The following is a 23,291-nucleotide window of genomic DNA, read 5'->3' as shown; positions in this document are numbered from 1 at the left end:
ATAAGCTTTAGTATGTTTAGGAACTCTTAAAAATTAGTGGGCATGGTGACGCATGCTTGTAATTCCAGCAGCTTGGGAGGCTGAGGCAGGAGGATCACGAGTTCAAAGACAGCTTCAGCAACTTTGTTAGGCCATGAGCAATTCAATGAGACCCTGTCAATAAATAAAAGATATTTTTAAAAAAAGGTCTGGGGATGGGGGCTCAGTGATTAAGCACCCCTGCCCTCCCCCCAAAAAAATCAGTGACATAATCTTCTCCATGCCTTCTTAAAATTGAGAATGAGGTAGGCTCGGTGGTGCATGCCTGTAATCCCGGGGGCTCAGGAGGCTGAGGCAGGAGGATCTCTAGTTCAAAGCCAGGCCTGGCAAAAGCGCGACTCTAAGCATCACAGTGAGACCTTGTCTCTAAATAAAAAAATAGGGCTGGGGATGTGGCTCAGTAGTTGAGGGCCTCTGAGTTCAATCCCTAGTACTCCCCCCACAAAAAAAAATCAAGAATGAATAAAGTACATTAATAGAGAATTTATACTGTAAGTATCTGTTCTTCATATAAAAAATGTCTTAGTAATCAGTGAAATGCCATGTTGCCTCAGTTGCACTTCTTTTGCCCACTAAAATTAGCAAAGATTAAAGAAATGTTAAAAAAAAAAGAGTTCTGAAGAATATATGTTCTTCCTTAGGTATCCAATATTAAGAAGGGAGAGTAAATTGATCTAAATTTTATGGAGAATTGACAATATAGGAAAAACTTCAAATTTTTATTCTTTAAATTATCTAATTTCCAGGAATTTATCAGAAGGAAATAATCATGATTATATAAATTTTATGTATATTCCAATAAATATTGAGTACAGATAATGTTTTAGGTGCTATTGTGGTGACCAAGCCACAGGGTTCATATCCTAGTGGACCCTACAGTTTTCAGAGACAGACAAACACACTCATAAAGATTATAAAATGATTGACTTGATTCAACTCTATGAAGGAAATAGTTCAGGAAAATGTGGTAAATAACAATGAAGGGGACCTATGCTAGTGAGAGAGGGGAATAGGAAGGCAACTATCAAAATTCAACTGAATGCTCCACCATGTGCTGTGTTGTTCCGTGGAGGTGGAATTCTTAGAAGCATTCAGCCAGAACCCACTGATGTTAATTTTGATTCAGTAGTTCATACACAAGATGTCTTACCTGTAGTTCCTCTTGAACTGTGAAGGATTAGATGGAAAGAATCCACCCATCAGCAGCTGATAAAACTAACCTGTTTCATGAAGTTAGACTCAGCTGTAGTGAGCAGACAGTCCAAGATAGGTAAATTAGGAAGGACCAAAAAGTGAAAATATTTGGCTGCCCAGAATCGGTTGTAACTGTTTCGACACCTCTTACTCGGTTGTAACTGTTTCGACACCTCTTACTTTAATCCAAAAAGGTCAAAATGAGGCTCCACTTTTCATTGTCTGTATTTATGCTGAAAAATCAAGATAAAGTGACTCTTAAACCTTCTGCTACCCCAGAGTTTTCTCTCTTTCCTGAGCTTTACTTAGACACCTGTGTTGCCCTTTGGGCAGGCACACTGGACCCAACCTTATCTCCTCCTGTGCAGGGAGAAAGGTAAGGTATTTGGTGCAGGTGACCTTGGGGCTTTGTACTCACTCTAAACCTGTCATAATTCTTCCTTATGCCAAATTACAATCACACCCAAAATGATTTTTTTTTTCTTTTTCCCCCAGCCATTTTCTCTGAAGCCCATTCCCTGAGCTCTTGTTTCATTAGGACATTTGATGAGACATTTAGTTACCTTTAGAGGATAATACTTTGCTATTTGCTTACTTAAGTTGAATTCTTCACCAGGACATTGAGAGTATTGGACAGAATTCACAATATGTCAGTACCTACTGTTGGTGTTTGTTTTAAATAAAGACTCCTGGTGCTATACTAGTTGGAGAGATGACATCTTGGTTTTAGTCACTGGCTGAACTATAATATGCAATGGATAAAGAAATGTAGTTGAAGAGGTAGGCAGGTATCATGTTGTGTGTGTGCCTTTTGTGCTGGGGGTGGGGAAGGGGAGGAAAAGAAAGAAATTTTGGGTATTTTCAAAATGTAATGGAAAGTAAGGAATAGTGTAGTCAGTCTTGTGTTTTAAAATGATACCACCTCTGGAGACTGAATTTGATGGGAGGAAGAACATGTGGAGGGGAACAGGAAGATTAGCCTTAAAAAGTAGTAGTTTGGTAGTAGCAGTGGAAATGTAGAAAAGTGGGTGGGTTGGTGTGTGTGTGTGTAGAGGTACAGCCATAGATATGGTCTTTGTATTTTGCATACGAGTTTAGAATCCAAAGTACATTGAGGCGGTAGTCATAGATCAGATCCACCATATGTCATAGATAAGATTTCCTAAGAGGAAGAGGACTTACTTAGGACCAACTCCTTGGGGCAGTCAGTGTAGGGAGAGTAAGACTGAAGGAGTTGGAGAGGAACAACCACTAACAGAAGGATAGCATGGTTTCTTGGAAGTCAAGAGAAAAATATTTCCCAAACATGGTGTAACTTAAGAGTGTTATACTGCATATTTTTTAAGAAGGAAAGATAGAAACAGATCATATAATAAATAATGGGGGTTAATTAAATTGTTCAACTGCTGCTTACTTAGCCTGGCACAACTATTTCTGTGCTTTATTCAAGTTTCTGATCTAATGTCAGTTCAATGAGACAGTTCCTGAAAATCTTAAGGTCTCTTTTAGTATTTTAGATGCCATTGTTTATGCTTCATCATTATTATCAACTAAGAACAATCATTGCCAACTAAATGGGCATAATGTTAGAACATCTGTGATTTGTGAAATGAATACTGATTTTGGATTCTTTTTCGTGTGTGTGTGTGTGTGTGTGTGTGTGTGTGTGTGTGTGTGTGTTTTGCTGGGGATTGAATCAGAGCCTTGTGGGTGTGAGACAAGCAATCTACCAACTGATCTATATCCCTAGCCCTGATTTTGGATTCTTAAAATGTAAAATATTGTAAATTGATAAAATAATGTAGCACTTCTCTCTTCCATATATTTATTTGTCACCTAAAATATAAGCATCATGAAGACAGAGGCTTATTGTTTTCTGCTAATTCCTTGGTGCTTGTATCAGTGTCTAGTGAATTGTAGGCCCTGTGAACAAGTTCTAAATTTTAAGAAACTTAGACTATATTTCTATTTTTGTTTTCCTAAAAAAAAATGCAGTTTTTCCTAGAAAAGACCAGGTCAAATGGTAAGAATTCAAGTAGATGCCAAAGCTAGCAAGTTTCGGGTTTGTACTTAACATGTAGTATCTCAGTTCAGTGAGTTTATTCATTTTGGAATTTTAACCTCATTACTGATTAATTTTAATGACACCCTCTAGAAAAGGTATTTATTGACTTTAAAGATTGGGTAGGAATTTACAAAGGAAATATTTTGCTTCTCTAATTAGATGAAAAAGAATCAGTTATCCTACCATTTAATTGTCTTCATCATTTTTTTATTTGACATTGGGAGCACTGGGCAGAAATCACACTGTGTCAACACCTATTTTGAGTAATAGGAGTTTCTTGTAGAAAACTACAAAAAAGTTCTTAAATGTAATTTTGTAATTCAGAAGTAATTAGTAGTTTCATATATGTCTACTGAAAACATACACTTACAATCATGTTATTCTGTAGACTTTTTTTTTTTCTTTCATTTTTTCCCCTTGGCCTTTATAGTCTGAAACAGTAAGATGTGTGACAGTTGAGTACTCTTTATCACATATGGCTAGAACATAAATAATTATGTGTGTACCTGCATTCCAGACTTTGGAGTTTATGGTAATAAAGAGCCAGGGTGTGGACCTGGTTTATTCCCCTAGAAATTCAGTTTTTATTTCTGCCTTTTTGATTCCTTGAGTATAAAATACTTAAGAGAATAGTCTATGGACCAGAGACTTTCTAGTGCTTTAGTGGACCTGAAATATTTGCTTATTCTCCCTAGAGCATTACACATGGTAGAAAAAGTGGTTTCTGGTATATGTCTCCTTCCCTAGCAAGGTTAGTTTCTGAAGGTTGCCTAGGTACTCATTTTCCTAAGGTTTCTAAGGCTGATATGATCCTTTTTTTTTTCCCTTTTTCTTTTTCTGGTGTGGTACTGGGGTTTGAAGCTAGGACTTCAGGCATGTTAGGCAAGCGCTTGTTTGCTAAGTAATGGAAATTAATTTCCATTTCTTAAATCAAGAAATTTTTAAAACTTTTTATGTGAAGAAAAATAATGTTAACCTTGTGAGAGCAAATTTGGCCTTATGAAAAAATTGTGCAATATTTAAAAATATGAAAAGTAAGCACAATTCACAATAGCTAAACTGGAACCAACCTAGATGCCCTTCAATAGATGAATGGATAAAGAAACTGTGGTTATATACATAATGGAATATTACTCAGCATTAAAATAAAATAAAATTATGGCATTTCCAGGTAAATGGATGGAGTTGAAGAGTATCATGCTAAGCGAGGAAGCCAATCCCCAAAAACCAAAAGGCTGAATGTTCTCTCTGATAAGTGGATGTTGATCCATAATGTGGGGGGTGCTGTGGGGAGAATGGAGGTACTTTGATTAGGTCAAGGGGAGGGAGGGATGGGGAGGGAGCAGAGAGGAAGGAAAGATGGTGGAATGAGGTGAACATCATTACCCTAGGTACATGTATGACTCCACATGTGGCGTGACTCTACATTGTGTACAACCAGAGATTTGAAAAGTTGTGCTCCATTTGTGTACAATGAATTGAAAAGCTTTCTGTTGTCATGTCATGTAATTAGAACTAATAAAAAATAAATTAAAAATATGAAAAGTAAAACAACTCAATTTTTTTTAGAAGTCAATGAAAGGATTCTATTTTGCGAAGCTGTACTACGAAGCTAAAGAATATGATCTTGCTAAAAAGTAAGTACCAAACTGTAGAACATACTTTAATTTTCAAATATCAGTGCCTTAATGCTTCATGTGGTTTGAAATAGGAAGAACTACTAGTAAACACAATATTTTTATCTAGGTGTTTCCCACAAGAAGATTCATCACTCATTTGAGCCTAGAATACCTCCTACAGGCTGCTGTGTGTTTATATCTAGGATAAGAATTCATTGGGCTTAAAATACTTTTCTAAAAATTTGTCTTGAGTTAGAATAAAAGAGGACCATGTCAATGTCTTTATTTTTTTCCTGGTTAAATAGCTGGTATTTAATTGGTTGGAAAACAGCAATGAATACAAAATTAAACTCTGATTACAGAGCAGGAAAGGAGCTTGTGTAAAATCTTTAATTGACTCAGGTGGTGTTCTGAGACTCTCTTCCACCCATAGTGAAAGAAACTTTGTGATTCTGATTTCCTAATGTGGAGCAACTGGAACCAGGAAGTTGGGAGGCAGGCTAGTTAAGCATTGATGGGAAGAGAATGCTGATAAGAAAGGAAGATGGTAGTATCAGCATTGGGACTATTAACCCTTATTCCTTATTAATATGAGACTTTATCCTCTTAGTTTTCATGTTGGTTTAATTTTCATGGTAACACTGTTACTGAAACCTGGAAGATACTTACTTTTAAACTTGATTTAAGAAATGGAAATTATTTCTCTTTGGTAATATAGTTGATAATTTTCTGTTTTTTTTATTTTTATTTTTATTTTTTTCTTTTTTTTATACATTTTTAAAGCATGCAATGGAGGAAGGATAGCATCTTTTTTTTTTATAAGAGAGAGTGAGAGAGGAGAGAGAGAGAGAGAGAGAGAGAGAGAGAGAGAGAGAGAGAGAGAGAGAGAGAATCCCCAATATTTATTTTTTAGTTCTCGGCGGACACAACATCTTTGTTGGTATGTGGTGCTGAGGATCGAACCCGGGCCGCATGCATGCCAGGCGAGCGCGCTACCGCTTGAGCCACATCCCCAGCCCGATAATTTTCTTCTGTTCAGTTTTAGCTGAGTATAGTAGAAATTATTTTCATGTTTATAGGTACATACATTCTCTTAGTTTTTTTATTAGTTTATAGGATACATATATTTTCTTAGTTGTTTGGTAGTAGTTGTTAAATATTATCATGAACTTTAAAAATTATCATTATATTGACTTATTAATATGTAGAACTCTTCAGTGTGTTACCAAAATGTGATAAGAAGAAAAAGCAATTTGTTCATTTTATTTTTTTCATTTTTATAAAAATTTTTTTAGTTGTAGATGAACACAATACCTTTATTTATTTTTATGTGGTGCTTCGGATTGAACCCAGTGCCTTACATGTGCAAGGCACACACTGTACCATTGAGCCACAACCCCAGCCCCAATTTGTTCATTTTTAGTTGTGGATGGACACAATGTCTTTATTTTTATTCATTTATTTTTTAATGAGTGCTAAGGATTGAACCCAAGGCCTCATGTGTGGGAAGCAAGCACTCTACCACAGAGCTACAACCCTAGCCCCCAATTTGTTCATTTTTTATGTGTAGGAGTCACTAGAAAAAACATTTGGCATATGTGGTATTCAATGGTAACATGAATATTTTGTCAACTCTATATGTTTGTTTTCAGTATTTATTTATGTGAATACTTCTGAGTTATCTGCATGTTGCACTTTGAGTAAATAATCGGAGTCAGTAATTGACTAACAATAAAATAGTTTAATTATTGTTTTTGTTTAGAATGTACTTATTCTTCAGTTGTCACTTAAGTACAAATGTTAAGTTTAAAAATCTAGAGATTATTTACTTTTATATTTTTGTGTTACTATCGTAAAACAGATACATATCTACATATATTAATGTGCAAGAGAGGGATCCCAAAGCTCACAGATTTTTGGGTCTTCTCTATGAAGCTGAAGAAAACACAGACAAAGCTGTTGAATGTTATAAGGTAATTATAGTATAGCCAAACTTCATGATGCCTAGAGCAATTTGTAATATGAATAATTCATAGATATTTTATGATGTCATGAAAATAAGAATTGATACAATAGTACCTACCATCTTGGAATAGCTTTAAAATTATTTTGGCTAAAAGTACACTAATTTAACATCTATAAATTTTAATTTTGGCATGGTCAGAAATGATGTTTTGGTGATGTGTTTTTAAAATTTGCTTGATAAAAGCATACTTTTTGTTTGATTAATTTCCATAAATATCCAGGCCACTTTTAATTTTATTGACTTTGAAATAACATGTTGTCATCTAGGAATAAAAATTTAAATGAATGTAATGATAACTTTTTTAATGTTTTTATGACATACATATAATTTATTATTTACTAATGTATTGTTTCTTTTCTGATATCAGCGTTCAGTGGAATTAAATCCAACACAAAAAGATCTTGTGTTGAAGATTGCAGAATTGCTTTGTAAAAATGATGTTACTGATGGAAGAGCAAAATACTGGGTTGAAAGAGCAGCTAAACTTTTCCCAGGAAGTCCTGCAATTTATAAGTTAAAGGTATAAAATTAAGCCAATCAAAATATGTAAAAGGAGAAAACTAAGGCAAAAAACATGTCTAATATTTGGAGTTTAAATTACTTTTTAATAGCAAACCTTGAAATGAGGAGGATGTATGTAAAATAATTTTATTTACAAAAAATCATTTTTTAAAACCTTAGCATCTACTCTCTTATTAGGCACTGTTATGCATTACAAGTGATAATCACATTTACCTTTCTGGAATATTAATATTTTAGAGATTTTTCAAGTTTTGTTTTGTTTTGTTTTTTTGGTATCGGGAGTTGAACTCAGGGCCACTCAACCATGAGCCACATCCTCAACCCAATTTTGTATTTTATTTATTTAGAGAAAGGGTCTCCCTACGTTGCTTAGTACCTTGCTAAGTTGCTAAGGCTGGCTTTGAACTAGCAATCTTCCTGTCTCAGCCCCCTGAGCTACTGGGATTATAGGTGTGCACCACTATGCCCCACGTAACACATTTATGATAGAATTTTTAAGACTTTATTTTGAATTTGATTTCACAGTGATTAATACGGTTATGTTAAAAATATGTAAATATGTATGTATATATTTATATATTTGTATATTTTTAAACATATGATCAATTGCCAGGGTTTGGGTTTGTTTGTTTCTCATTTGTTTATTTTTGGCAATTATGGAGAGACTGAGTACAAGTTTGTGAAAACGATCCAGAGATTGATGGAGGAGATGAATTAATGGAGGGCTTGGTTTTTTTTTTTTTTTTTGCTAAGTAGAGGGAACAGGGAGGAGATTAGGTTAGGTAAAATGGAATTTACATATGATTGCTTCATGTTTTCTCAGTGAAGGATAAATTGAAGTCCTTAGTTGAAAATGAGAGCTGAAAGAAGATGTAGGAAAGTTGAGATTCAAAGTGATCTATTTAGGGAATGGAGAAAATGAGTCTTTAGAGGTAAAATAGTATTTTGTTCTATATCGTACCCATTTGAGGTTTAAGATTGAAATCAAATTACCCGAATTCCATATTTCATACACCCAGTTGTCAACTTGTAGTCTGTAGGTACAGAGTGAACAGTTGGTAGGATTTCTCTAAGGAAAGATAGAGGGACTTAAAGGGGTTTATAAGAAAGTAGTAATAATGAATTCTAAGGGTTATTGCATTGTAGCTTATTATAGACAAGTAAACTGTGTGTGTGTGTATGGATAATTTAAACTTGATGATATCAGTGTACTGAAGGGAGTTTCTCACATGGCTAAGGAATATATATATGTGACAGTGAGAATGCATGGGTCCCCAGGGAAGAGGAAGAATAAGAAAGGGAATGGCCTGAATAGTATGAACAGAATACAGGTTTAGAGGACCTGTATCAATGGCAAATGAATGATTGAAGTTGAAATGAAGAACACTGTCATTGGATGTGAGGTGATTAAAGAACTGAGGAGCTAACTACTGTGTATCTTGTATATCTTTCAATTGCTGATGTCAATTACAGTTGTTAGGGATGAAGAGTAGTTTATTTTGGTTGCCCCAAATGAATTATTACAAAAATTGTGGGATGGGGTATGATTTGAAGGTGGCACTGGAGAGTGAGTAGGCTAGGAGAGAAAGCTGTTATGGCAGAGAGATGTTAGGGGATGTTTTGACATGGTATTCTGAATAATTAAGGCCTTGAGGTGAAGCAGGGCTTTGAGAAGATGATGAAGATAGAGAATAAGTGCTTGACTCAGACTAGGAGGTACAGAGTGGTTTGAAGAGAAGGGTGGGGATCCACTGAGGAGGCCTAGGCTCCTCCTGATGGCTGAGTTGTATAGCAGTATTAGGCAGTTTAGTCTTACTGCTTTTTTTTTTTTTTTAATATTTATTTTTTAGTTCTCAGCGGACACAACATCTTTGTTGGTATGTGGTGCTGAGGATCGAACCTGGGCCGCACGCATGCCAGGCGAGCGCGCTACCACTTGAGCCACATCCCCAGCCCCAGTTTAGTCTTAGTATTCTCATTTTAGCACAGGCAACCACAGTTACTGTGGCAATTCTGAATGTTTCTGTCTATATAGTTCTCAAGTTTTAGCTTCTGGGAACAATTCTTTGAAGGGACTCATAAGGTGTATAGGATGGTAGTTTTGATGGCACCTGGAAACCAGTAACAATAGAATGTTGTGCATGTCTTATGACTTGTTAAAAATCACACAGCTATTACTTGGAATTAATTTTTTTCTCCCCCCAAATAGGAACAGCTTTTAGATTGTAAAGGTGAAGATGGATGGAATAAACTTTTTGACTTGATTCAGTCAGAACTTTATACAAGACCTGATGATGTCCATGTAAATATACGACTAGTGGAACTGTATCGATCAAATAAAAGATTGAAGGATGCTGTGGCCCACTGTCATGAGGCAGAGAGGAACATAGCTTTGCGTTCAAGTTTAGACTGGAATTTGTGTGTGGTGCAGACCCTTACGGTATGTGAAAACATAAGTCTCTACATTTTTTTTTACTTTTTGTGGTACTAGGGATTAAACTCAGGAGGGTTCTTCTGAACTATATCCCCGGGCATCCCTTCTTCACTTCCTTTTTCAAAAAGCTTTGGACTGGGTCTTGCCAAGTTGCCTCCACTTTTCAGTCCCACGGCCTCAGCTGCCTGAATAGCTAAAATTACAAGCATGTGCCACTGTGCCTGGCTCTACACTTCTATATAGACAGCATATATTTCTTTGTACTTTAAACATCGCCTTTTAGCACTTAAATTTCTTTAATTTATGTAGGTCAACTATAAAATTGAATGTATACTTGATCATTTCAATTTATAACGGAATAAATATGACAAATACATTGTTTGCATTTTGATATATAAGATAGGTTTAAGAAGCAATATATTTTCAGAAATGTGATAAGGAATGTGCCAAGGAATTTGTGAGAATAAATTATGGTCAATTTCTTAAAATTTGATAAAGATTTGTGAATTACACTATATTGTTCTTCCTACAAAATAGGAATATCTGGAGTCGTTACAGTGTTTGGAATCTGATAAAAATGACTGGCGAGCGACCAATAAAGACTTACTTCTGGCTTATGCTAACCTTATGCTACTTACACTTTCCACCAGAGATGTTCAAGAAAGTAGAGAATTACTGGAAAGGTACATTGACTTTGAGACTATTTCAGCATAAATAGATTTTATTTTTGTAGTAATTGTTCCATTAGTCTAAACTTATTCATAGCATCATAATTTCTATGATGTACGCAGGAATTAGAGTTAATACATTGTAACACTTGGAGGGAAAATTATTTTGACATCATTTATGGGGATAATTAGTTGTGTATAACTTTTATTTATTTTTGCCATACTGGGGCTTCATGCATGCTAGGCAAATGCTGTACACTGAACTACATCCTGAGCACTTTTTAATTTTGAATCAAGTTTTTGCTAAGTTGCTCATGTTGACCTCAAAATTGAATCTTCCCTTTAGCTTCCCAAATAACTGGGCTGACTTTGATTTTTAGAGAATTCTTATAGTTCAGTTTTGATTAAAACTAGCCTTATTCAGTTTTGGCATAAAGAGTCAAGCCTTAAAATGAATGTTCTAACTGATTTACTACATTTTATTTTGTATAAATGGGACTTTATTATTTTATTTTTTTTATGTTAGGGATTGAACCCTGGGACCCTTAATCACTGAGCCACATACCTGGCCCTTTTTAAAAAATTTTTTTTAGACATTGATGGACTTTTATTCATATATTTGTGGTGCTGAGAATCGAATCCAGTGCCTCACACATGCTAGGCAAGTGCTCTACCACTGAGCCACAACCCCAGCCCCCCTTTTAAAATTTTTTATTTTAAGACAGGATCTCACTAAGTTACTGAAAGTGGCTTTGAACTCGGATCATCATATCTTAGCCTCTTAAGCCGCTGGGATTACAGGCTTGCACCTGGCCACGAGTTCCTTTTATTTATTTTATTTATTTTTTATTTTTAGGTGGACACAATATCTTTATTTTATTTTTATGTGGTGCTGAGTGCCTCATACATGCAAGGAGAGTGCGCTACTACTTGAACCACATCCCCAGCCCCACTAGTTCCTTTTAACATCCTTCAGGGACTCCCAGAGATCTTCAGTTTATTTCTATCAGTGTTTATCATTAGAAATTAAAGCTGAGAACAAACAAAGTAGTGAGAAGAGTGCTATTGTTTTGCATTTTTGTAACCTCTGAAAATGTATGGCTTTATGGTACACAGGTAGATTCTCATAAACTTTGTCATTCAATCTGTTAAGCTTTGGAAAACTCAGCTATACATAACATGAGAAAATGAGAGTGAAAAAGACAAGAAATTCTTAGTATAATTTAAAAAGTAAGTTTAACCACGTGGCTTCTATGAAGGGATCTTTGAGAACCTGTAGAAATTTCTAGACTTTACTTGTTAGAAGAAATCCCTATTGCCTGATTTCCTTATTATAAATTACGCTCTACCTTTAAGTGTGTGCTATTGCTTTTCTTACAAATTGAAGATTCTGAGGAGCATTTAGTCTTTAGAAACATTAATCAGGATATAGATTACAAATTATAAGAAATATAATTTATTTAAGTCTAGTTATCTAATACAGTAATGGCATTGATATTCAAATGTCTGTCAGTTACTATAATTTGAGACACACTTTTTTGTTTTTGTTGTTTTGTATTGCTGGGGATTGAACCCATAGCCTTGTGCATTCAAGGCAGGCACTCTACCAACTGAGCTATATCCTGTGTACCATAATTTGAAAATGGCATGTCTAATTTGAGAAATTTCAACTTTGAATTAAATAATGAAACCATATAGATCAAGAAAAAACATTTTTATTAGAAAATAAATTTCCCAACTTTATCCTGGTTTATTATTAAATACCTGTTATCACTAATCTTATTTGATTTGTATTTTTCAAGAATTGTAGGTCAGAAAATAACTGTTTTGGAATAGATGTCATTCTAGAGGTTTAACTTTTAAAGTATAGGAAATATGCAGGATAAAAATAAGCATTAGATGCTTCATAACTTATAAAATAGAGAATAAGGATTATTAGGAGTCTGGGGAAGATGAGGCTTGACAAACTTTTATTAAATTTATTTTGAATTAAAAACGAAAATGATTATTCACAATTCAGTAGGTATAGACTACTGTTTAAATTTTAATATTGCAGGTTTGATAGTGCTCTTCAGTCTGTGAAATCCTCTGTAGGTGGAAATGATGAACTGTCAGTTACTTTCTTAGAAATGAAAGGACATTTCTACATGCATGCTGGTTCTCTGCTTTTGAAGATGGGTCAGCATAGTGAGGTGCAATGGCGAGCTCTCTCTGAGCTGGCAGCATTGTGCTATCTCATAGCATTTCAGGTAAGTTTTTTCCAGTTTTCTGAGTCTGGCAAAAAATAATAGACATTTCCATATGGAGTTGTGCCCTAATGAAAATATTTGAACATACTTGTAAAATCAAAGTTAAAATGAAAATTCGTTTGATTGAAAATAACAAGGTACACATATTACTGGTGAGCTTGATGAATCAGGTGATGTTGACACATTGCTGTTGACAGTCTACTTTTCTGTGGTTTACTCAAAGACCAGTTTGAAGAGTTTGATCCTTTTACTCTGCCATTTCTGAGAACATATAATAAAGGCACAATTTCAGATATGGGTAAATTTTTGTTTCAAAAGATACAAATAACAAAGAACCATCAAGTTAGCAAATTTGGGGATATGATTAAGGTATGATAAAAGGTTGTGATTATTGTCTTAACATGTTAATTGAAAAATGCAGACATAAAATATAACAAATATATATGATATATAATACTGTATTTATTTATCTTTGGAAACATGAAACTTTTTGTTATACCTAGAACAAGAAAGGAAGGAAATATGCCTTATATTTTTGGATGATGGGATGCTGGCTAAAATCCCTTTCCCAACATTCTTTTCTCATTTTAATGTTTTCTTTAATGAGCTCTTTTACTCTGAAATGAAAAGGAATAATTAGTCTTTCCAAAAAAGCATAAATCTGGTTTATAAAAATGATGGTTAGGGGCCTGGGGTTATAGCTCAGTGGTAGAGCGCTTGCCTAGCATATGTTAGGCACTGGGTTCCATCCTCAGCACCACGTGAAAATAAATAAATAAAATAAAGGTCTATAGACAACTGAAAAATGTTTTTAAAAAATGATGGTTAGCATGAGAAGATGATTATTATTGTTTGCTTAGGAGAGAAAAAAGATTAGTTTCTAGAGAAGGTTCCTCTAGTTCATGTTATAATTAATATATAGATCTTTTTATAAAATGTGGTTGATACTTACAGTGTTATGTACTACTTAGTAGAAGCTTTTAGATTCATGAGGAATGTATTAAGTACTGAAACTGAGTATGAAAATGTTGAGGTTTGCTAATATATATAAATATTCAAAGTTCATTTATTTCTATTTTTGGTACTGGGGATTCGACCCAGATGCACTTAACCATTGAGCCACATCCCCAGCCCAGCCTTTTTTATATTATTTTGAGATAGGGTCTCACTAAGTTGCTTAGGGCCTTGCTAAGTTGCTGAGATGGTCTTTGAACTTTCAGTCTTTCTGCCTTGCCTCCTAAACCTCTGGGGTACAGGCTGTACCACTGTGCCTGACTTGAATGTGCTTTTATTAGAAATTTTCTAGAAGCTCTCTTTGTATGTATCTCTTACTGATTATAAATTCCTTGTTCTCAGTTCTTAAAAAAAAAAATATTTATTTTTTAGTTTTAGGTGGACACAGTATCTTTTTTTATTTTTATGTGGTGCTGAGAAACGAACCCATTGCCTCATGCTTGCCAGGCGAGCGTGCTACCACTTGAGCCACATCCCCAAACCCCTTGTTCTCAGTTTTTGCCATGTTTTTCAGTGAATTCTACCTATTAATTGTTTGTTTATTATCAAAAAAAAGTATAGTATAATAGAAAGGAACATCTAACTATTTGGAATACAAGTACCATTGAAATAAGATTTTTAATTCACCAGGTCCCGAGACCAAAGATTAAATTAATAAAAGGAGAAACTGGACAGAATTTACTGGAAATGATGGCCCATGATCGTCTCAGCCAATCAGGTAATAATAATGTGTGTTTTTGTTTTGTTTTGGTCCTGGGGATTGAACTCAGTGGTACTCAACCACTGAGCCATATCCACAGCCCTATTTTGTATTTTATTTAGAGACAGAGTCTCACTAAGCTGCTTACTGCCTTGCTGTTGTTGAGACTGGCTTTGAACTCGAGATCCTGCTGCCTCAGCCTCCTAAACCGCTGAGATTATAGACGTGCACCCCATGCCTGGCTAATAGTAATGCTTTAACTGATTTAACTTTAAAAAGAAATTAGGGTACATCATATGTTATTTGTGTTCAGGAGACAATTTGTCATAATTTTACTTGTTTCTTTTTGCCATATAAGGATAATAAGTGTAGGGATTAAGTGTGATTATTCATTTGCTAGACATTTAATGCCAGCTGCTTATACAATATTGCTTTAGGGGATGTAAACATGAAGATATGGATCTGTATCCTTTTTTGGAGGGGGGTACTGGGGATTGAACTCAGGGGACTTGACCACTGAGCCACATCCCTAGCCCTATTTTGTATTTTATTTAGAGACAGGGTCTCACTGAGTTGCTTAGCACCTCGCTATTACTGAGGCTGACTTTGAACTTGGGATCCTCCTGCCTCAGCCTCCTGAGTTGTGGGATTACAGGTGTGTGCCACTGTGCCTGGCTGGATCTGTATCTTAAAGGGCTGAGAACATAGTGAGGAAGCTAAAATAAAAAGAAATATACTCATATTTTCTTAGGCTCTGAGAATTTATAGATTTATTCCCATTTTGGCTGTTTGAGTAGATACAAATGTCTCTACATACATTTTTTTTTTTCCCAAGGCATAAACTTCAAGGTATATTAGGGGGGTAATGAAGAAACATCAGTTTTACCAGAGGGAGGATTTTTTTTAATATACTAAAAATTTTGAATTTTTAGTTGTAGATGAATATAAATATCTTTATTTTTATGTGGTGCTCAGGATTGAACCCCAGTGCCTCACACATGTGAGGCAAGTGCTCTGCTACTGAGCTATAACTTCAGCCTCCCATAGGGAGCAGTTATTTCAATGGTACATGTATTCCAAATAGTTAGATGTTCCTTTCTATTATAATATACTTTTTTTTGATAATGGTTGGAAGTTGCTCTCATTTACCCCAACCCCACAGCCATAAACAATCTGTTTCTGTCTCTTTCCATTTGCCCATGGAAAAAATCAAGGGAACTTTGTAAAGAGCAAGAAGTAATATTAAATCAAAGTCATCATGAGCTTTGGTCTGTACTGAAGCTTTCAGTAAAAACTTGTATTTCTCTATCCCACAACCGAGTTTTTTGGTGGGCTTTTTTTTGGGCATTAGATTCTGTCCTTGAAGTGGCTTTTCACTTTTTTGTGCTTTGTTTTTCTTCTACCTTTGCAAGGTTAGAATCAATTGTATTTTTTGTTTATGAGCATTCAGGTTTATTGAGACAACAACCATCAGCAGAATTAACACCAAGGAGGGTGGTGGTTGTCTGTTTTGCTTTGGTTTGGTTTTGGACAACTTAATTGAGATATAATTCATATACTGTACAATTCAACTGTTCAAAGTATAATTTCAGTGCTTTTAAGTATGGTCTAAGAGATATGCTCCACCATGCTTCCAGCGCAATGGTTTCATTAATGAGGTTCTTGGCATAAAAGTTAGTTAGTGAGATTGAAATAAAACATGAGTTACCTTATTTCTATTGCCAGGTCCGAGACGGCTCCCCTCTCTGGTTCCCACCTCTAACCGCCCAGCAGGGCAGCAAGGATTACTCAGGGCTAGTGGGAGAGAGAGAGCCAGAAAGCCTCAGACTCTTAACGGGAGCCGCCCAGTCACGTGTCAGGATGGCTTCCCACATATTCCCCTTTCCTTTTCTTAAAAATGAGGCATTGATTCACTCTCTGGAGTTTCTGTATTCTTGTTCTGAAGACTCGCCATCCTATGGTTACAACACAAAAGAGAATTAACAGCAAAGAGAATAATCCAATAATGTACCAAGCGGAGTGTTTAAGAATATTTCCAGGGTTGAATCCATTCAACTCCTTCAATATTTGGTTAGCCAAAGAAGAAGGATCTGAAAAATCAGCTGTATTATTTTGAATGTCTTGGATATGGTGATGAAGTTCCAGAATATCCAAGCTATTATTACTATTTTGCCAAATACCTAACAAATAGTTTTTAACCTTCTCCCAATCCCAGAGAGAAGCATTGTACTTGGCAGCTGTAACACATACATACTTATAATTTGCATGGCATTTAAGCCTTTCTTTAAATTTTAAGGCTGAAAGTTCATTACCTATGTCTATAACAGTCGCCTCTAAGGCGTTTAATTTAGTTTCAATCCTTTCATCAATATTTACTTGATTACGCAGAGCCTTGGAAGTATTTTGAGCTAAATTATTAAGAAATTTTGCATGCTGAATATTCTGAGACAATGTCAGAGACACAGAGACAGTTGAGGCAATAAAGGAGACCAGCGCTAAAACACCAACAATTATGACTCCAATAGCACGTTTAGGTCTTGTTAGCTGGGCATGAATTTGCTGCAAGACTTGTAAACCAGCATCAGCATACCATGGCTCTGAAATATTAGCAGGTAATAAAACGAAAGAGGGCCGATGAAGTATCAGCACTCCTTTTCCTCCATTATACCTAGTAATACAATTGGTTAGGTTGCACTTATTACAAGTATCAAATATATCTGTCATCTATCCACTTAACTTTTACATTTCCAATAATTAAAACATAAGGAGATTGGACACAAGCTTGTAAGCCATAGCAAGATCCCTCTTTACGGTTCTTGCCGACAAATTTTGGTAAAGGTTTATCTGTAAAATGTAAAAATTCTGAGGCAGCAATTAAACTCCAAATCTTTTTGAACACCGCCTTCACTATAAGTCAAAATATTACTAACAAATCCTGCAGGTGTCATAGCAGAATTTCTTCGTAATTGTCTCATCAATTTTTGGAGACCAGTCTAAAGTATACCCACTATCTTTAGACACCTTATGTTGTACAGGAAAGGCATTTACGCAATCCATCCATCTAGGAAAGGTGCCAATCTCAATTGTAGAACTATTTGGACAGTGGGGTATCTGTGGAGGTTTTGCAGAAATGAGTGGCTTGTTATGGGAAAGTCCCATCTTAATTACTGATCTAGTATTAGGTTTTAAGTCCCCATAAATAAAATTATTTGTCAGTCTAGGTCTACCAATCGCAGTCTTTTCTTCGAATGATACTTTCAGACAGCCAGCATGTTTATCATGTGACCAACACAAAGGTGATTGGGCACTGTAGCCAGAATAATTAAATCTAGTTACATGATTGGGAGTAATATGAGTATCTGTAAATCCTCCCATCATGAATGAGTCATTAGTAAATACTGGAATAGATTCTCCAGTCCACACAGCTGGGTGTACCAGGGGTGGATCTGGGAAATATGTCCAGTAAGTGTCTATCTGATTCCCCTTTACCTGTCAGCCCAGTAGGGCAATTACTGTTGCTACCATCATCACAGGGGTCCTGTTCTTTCCTAGGTGTTGAAGTATTCGGGAAGCCTGGGTTGTTAGCTTCTTCACGTCTTTCCATGAAATCAGCTTTTCGTCTGGTTCAATCTGGTCTTTCTTCATCCTTTTCTGATATCTCCTCCTTCTGGGTAGGGGCTCCTCCGGGTCGATCCTCAGTCGCTTGAATCTGGGCTCTATCTCCTCCATGTCTGATAGCACGTTCAGGCACCCAAATAGGACGGAAAGCGCCTTCTGGGAAGATACAAGCATGACCTCTGCCCCACATCATCACTGGGTCTGGACCTTTCCACTGACCGGTCTGTAAATCTTTCCACAAAACTCTGCCTAAAGGGCCTGTTACTGAGGGAGACATTTGTCTCTCAGCAGCAGTGTGACCTTCTGCGTCACAGTTTAACAAATTTAAAACAAACAAGGCATGATTAAGGCTATTTTGGGGAGTCACAACCCTATTTCCCCCTTTTAATTTTTGTAATTGAAGCTTAATAATAAATGAGCTCGTTCCACAATGGCTTGACCTTGAGGGTTATAAGGAATTTCTGTTTTATGATTAATTTTAAACTCTTGGCAAAATTGTTGAAAAGAAGAGCTTTATGTAAGCTGGAGCATTATCTGTTTTAATCTGCATAGGGCACCCTAAAACGGAAAAAGCTAAGCAATGAGAAATTACACGTTGAGTATTTTCCTTAATACGTGCTGTGGCAAAAATAAATCTAGAATGTGTCCACTATGACATGCACGTAACATTGCTTACCAAATTGAGGAATATGAGTTACATCCATTTGCCATATTTGATTTGGTTTTAATCCACGGGGATTTACCCCTGATGGCAGAGATGGAGTGTGAATAACACACTTAGGGCATTGGCTTACAATCTGACGAGCTTGTTCTCTGGTAATATTAAATTTTTTACGTAAGCTAGAAGCATTTTGATGATGCAAGGAATGGGAAGCTAATGCACAGTCATATGAAGACATCTGTTGACAAAAAGCTACTAACTTATCAATTTTGTCATTACCTGAAACTAGAGGTCCAGGAAGATTAGTATGGGCACGTATGTGTCCTATGAAACATGAGTACTTTCGCAATAGAACTGTCTTTTGTAAATTATGAAATAATTCAAATAACTCCTGTGATGAAGTATACCCAATAACTGAAGTTTCAATATTTTTGGTAACTCCGACTGCATATAAGCTGTCAGAATAAATATTAATAGGCTCATTTGAAAAGTAATCTAAGGCACAAATCAGAGCTTGAAGCTCTGCTCTTTGGGCAGAAGTAAAAGAAGTTTGTATTACCTCTGTGTGAACACGACTATAAAAATCTGCTTTACCTGAGTTAGAACCATCTGTGAACACCAATAAAGCTTCATCTATTGGATGTGCATGTACAGTCTTTGGAAAAATAAGTGACGTTAATGATGCAATTTGTATAATCTTATCACGAGGATAATGGCTATCTATCTGGCCAGGAAAATCAGCAAAATCTATCTGCCATGAACTAGAAGTTTGAAAAAGCCAATTAGTCTGTTGAACAGAAAATGGAATAATTATGATATCAGGTTCAGATCCAATTAATTGTAATATCCTAGTTCTGCCCTTAATTACTAATTGAGCTATAGAATCATGAAAAGGAATTAATGTTTTTTGAGGGGAGTGGGATAAATAAATCCACTCAATAACTCCTAATCTTTGTTATATGGCTCCTGTTGGGGTATACTCAGAAATATTAATAAATACACTATTTCTGTAGGATCAATTCTAGTAAGCTGTGCATTTTTAATTGCATTTTCCACTCTCCTTAAAGCTGTTTTAGCTTCTAAGGTTAGCTGACGTGGAGAGGTTGGAGAGGGATTTCCTTGTAATATCTGAAATAAAGGACTTAATTTAGTTAGTTTTAAGGATGGCTTTAGCCAATTAATCATGGGGCTGAGTCCTACAATATCTATTATCGCCAGTAGATGGAGCCCTGAACTTAAAATCGCGCATGCGACACTTGCGAGCAAAATGATTATTTTTCCCACAAACGTACCATCTCCTGTGGGACTTTTGTCTTAAATCCTGTGGCCTCAAATTTTCTTTTAGTGCTGCGGCTAGGGCTACTGTCTGCAAATAAGTAGAATCTATGTCAGAACACAGGCTATTAAACTCAGAGATTGTTTCTTCTTTACGGTGCGGCCTGAGAATATCCTGACAGTATTTATTTGCGTTTTCAAATGCCAATTGCCTAACAATGTTCTCGCTCGCCCCCGAGTCCCCGATCGACCTGTTTGCAGCCTGGTACAATAGGGCTACGAAATCTGAATAAGTTTCACTGGCACCCTGTCTGATTTTGGTAAGAACTAAATTGGATTGGTCCTTGGAGACAATCTGTCTCCAAGCACGTTTTGCACAATCAGTTATTTGATTGTATTCTACAAAATCATAGTTTAACTGTCTTTCTAAATCCGCGAAATCACCGGTCCCTAGAAACATTTCTATTGGTGTTTCTATATCCTGTCTTTTGTTCTTTTCTGCCTGTTCAGTACAAAAATCAGTCCAATAAGTTCTCCAAAGTAAGAAATCTCCCCCGCTCAGACAAGATCTGGCTAAAGAAATCCAATCACTAGGAGGAAGGGGTTTGAGCAAATATTTTCTATCAGGCTCTGTACAAAAGGCAAATTTGGACCATATGTCTCACATGCACTTTTTAGTTCCTTAATGGTTTTAAATGGGATTACAGCATGAACTCTAACTCTCTGATCTTGCTCATTAACTTGCTCAAAAACTGGAAAAAGTTGAAAACCGCTAGTATCCTCCCCCAATTCTTGAGCCTTCTTAATACCTCGCTGGACTGGGGTAAGAAAAGTCATTGTTAATCCAGCATACCTGTTAAATTTTGTCCTTTTAGCAGGTACTGGCCGAATTCGAATAGCCTGGGCAGGCGGTGTTAAACGCAGCCTGTTAAAATAAAGTCCTGAATTTCCACGTCTTGATTCTTCTCCCTCAGACTTCGAGCCATGGTCAGACTCTGTACTATTGCCATTTTGAAATTGGGTTTGATTCTTCTCCCTCAGACTGTGAGCCATGGTCAGACTCTGTACTATCACCATTTTGAAATTGGGTTTCTAAACCATGTGGTGGAGAAGAACTCTGAGCCCCTCTAGGAATCTCTTCCGGATTTTCCTCCCCAGGAAGATTGTCTACCTCTTCCGGAGGGCTTTCTAGGATTTCAGATGTTTCTCCTCTCTGATGTTGCTCTTTATAGTCTCCCTGCGGGCGGCCCCTAGTGCCTTTGTTTTTAAAGGGCTTAAGGGAAAGGGAATTAACTTAGCCTCAGGCTGATTTTCCATTTGAATAGACCTAACAGCTCTTTGAATGCCTTTTAAGAGGTCCTCAGGGGGCCACGAACTCTGGCCCATATATTAAAAAAGACAAACTTCTAGAGCCCTGGAAGTTTTCTGAATATTTTCTATGCCTCCAGGTAGTTCGTTAGAAAGACAGACTTTTTGTAACTTCCTTCCTAATTTGTCGTAAGTAAGTAAATCTGGAGACTCTTGTTCACAAAACCAAGGACAATATTCACCTACAATCTTTAAGAATTGTAATAACTGAGTTTTCTTTATCTGTTTCCCTTTCTGATTAATTATACTGTCTAAAATAATCAGATACATTTCCTTATCTGTAGAAGTTGAGTTTCCCATTTTAATTAATTTAATGTCTCTTTCCTTCAATATCTCCAGGTACTTTTGTGACCCAGTTTGTCACTTCTTCCTTTATCTTTATTTTTATCCTTATCTTTATAGCGCGATCCCACTCAAGCTAACTAATCTAGAATGTCCCCCTCGTGGGCGACAATTCCACCATGTGGCCAGTGCAATGGTTTCATTAATGAGGTTCTTGGCATAAAAGCGAGATTGAAATAAAACAGACTCAGTTACCTTATTTCTATTGCCAGGTCCGAGACGGCTCCCCTCTCTGGTTCCCACCTCTAACCGCCCAGCAGGGCAGCAAGGATTACTCAGGGCTAGTAGGAGAGAGAGAGAGAGAGAGAGAGAGAGAGAGAGAGAGAGAGAGAGAGAGAGAGAGAGAGAGAACACGCCTGAGAGTAGCTTTTTATTAGGGAACAAGAAATTCAGGAGAGAATTCTATCCAATGAAGGTTGATGGGGGGGCCGCGCTGCAAGGTCAGGGTCAGTGATTGGGCCCCTGGGGTCAGTGGTCAGTCAGACCCCCACACGGATGGGTTCTCTCATCAGGAAAGGGCCAGGAAAGTTCCGACACAGCCAGAAAGCCTCAGAGCCGCCCAGTCACGTGTCAGAATGGCTTCCCACAATATGCAACTTTCATCATAGTTAATTTTAGAACATTTTCATCACCCCATACAGAAACCCTATACCTGTTGGAAGTTGCCCTCATTTACTCCAACTCTCACAGCCATAAACAATCATTAATCTGTTTCTGTCTCTTTCCATTTGCCCATTCTGATATTTCATATACATGGAATTGTGTGATATGTGTTTTTTTTTTTTTTTGGGTGACTGGCTTATTTGGCTATGCATATTTTTGCAGTTAATCCATGTTGCAGCATATATCCAAGGAGTGTTTTTAAATAGATTCTCTACTCAGAACTTTTGAAATAAGAACATTTTGTAAAGGTCTGGCAAAACATCGGAGGGAGAGACCACCCAAAGAGACTGACTCCATGCAATTGGCAAAAGGGGATATTTATTGGGGATCCATTCCAGCGCGCTGTGACTCTGTGCTCACTCAAGAAGGGAGAGCAGCCCAGAGCCCAGAGCAGAGGTCAAGAGGAGCTTAAGTACACTTTTTGGAGAGGGTGGGGGGCTTTGCATACATCAGAACAAATCATCATGAGGCTCGGGAAAATTGAACAACAACCCTGAGTCAGGATTAGTGCATACATTGGCGGAAACAATCAGGGCAGGAGTGATTGGTGCTCCTAGGTGGGGTACACATTCAAACTGATCGGTTTAGGTCCTGCAATGCCTACGTGCCAAGCAACTTGGAACCCTTAGCTATTAAACAACCAGAAAGTCAGTGGAAATATTTACTGGGCAATTCCAGTATTGTCCTAACAGCTACAGGGATTACAGGTTTTGGGGGTAGCAGAGGGACTCTAACAATACCTAGTCTTTTATTTTTTAACCCAATCTCTGCACTTTGGAAACTTTAGGATGCCTGGTCTTTTACACTTTAACTCAGGCTCTGCGGCTTAGAATC

At 36.6% G+C, this 23,291-nt stretch overlaps 1 protein-coding gene and 1 long non-coding RNA gene across 10 annotated transcripts in view; one reads left to right on the top strand and one right to left on the bottom strand.

Moving 5' to 3' along the window:
* The window catches only part of LOC101974817 (E3 SUMO-protein ligase RanBP2), a 72,807-nt gene that overhangs the window by 9,847 nt on the left and 39,669 nt on the right, over positions 1–23,291 (top strand). For 6 of the 8 annotated variants that reach the window (XM_078028838.1, XM_078028839.1, XM_078028836.1 and 3 more), the window contains exons 2-8: positions 4,868–4,935; positions 6,779–6,890; positions 7,311–7,463; positions 9,675–9,905; positions 10,437–10,582; positions 12,624–12,816; positions 14,461–14,548. In XM_078028838.1, the coding sequence (XP_077884964.1) occupies positions 4,868–4,935; positions 6,779–6,890; positions 7,311–7,463; positions 9,675–9,905; positions 10,437–10,582; positions 12,624–12,816; positions 14,461–14,548 (991 nt within the window). The remainder of the gene's footprint in view (positions 1–4,867; positions 4,936–6,778; positions 6,891–7,310; positions 7,464–9,674; positions 9,906–10,436; positions 10,583–12,623; positions 12,817–14,460; positions 14,549–23,291) is intronic. The other 2 variants (XM_078028840.1, XM_078028837.1) reach the window with 1 other exon arrangement.
* Positions 12,516–22,095, bottom strand: LOC144369312 (uncharacterized). Of its 2 annotated transcripts, XR_013428833.1 has the most exons (3): positions 18,020–22,084; positions 16,239–16,485; positions 12,516–13,077 (listed from the first exon to the last, which is right to left on the bottom strand). It is a non-coding gene; the product is annotated as an uncharacterized LOC144369312 (long non-coding RNA). The 2 variants fall into 2 exon arrangements; XR_013428832.1 differs by having other exon boundaries at positions 16,239–22,095.

The sequence above is a fragment of the Ictidomys tridecemlineatus genome, chromosome 12 (assembly GCF_052094955.1).
Source record: "Ictidomys tridecemlineatus isolate mIctTri1 chromosome 12, mIctTri1.hap1, whole genome shotgun sequence".
Taxonomy (NCBI): domain Eukaryota; kingdom Metazoa; phylum Chordata; class Mammalia; order Rodentia; family Sciuridae; genus Ictidomys; species Ictidomys tridecemlineatus.
This window is presented reverse-complemented; position numbering and strand designations above follow the sequence as displayed.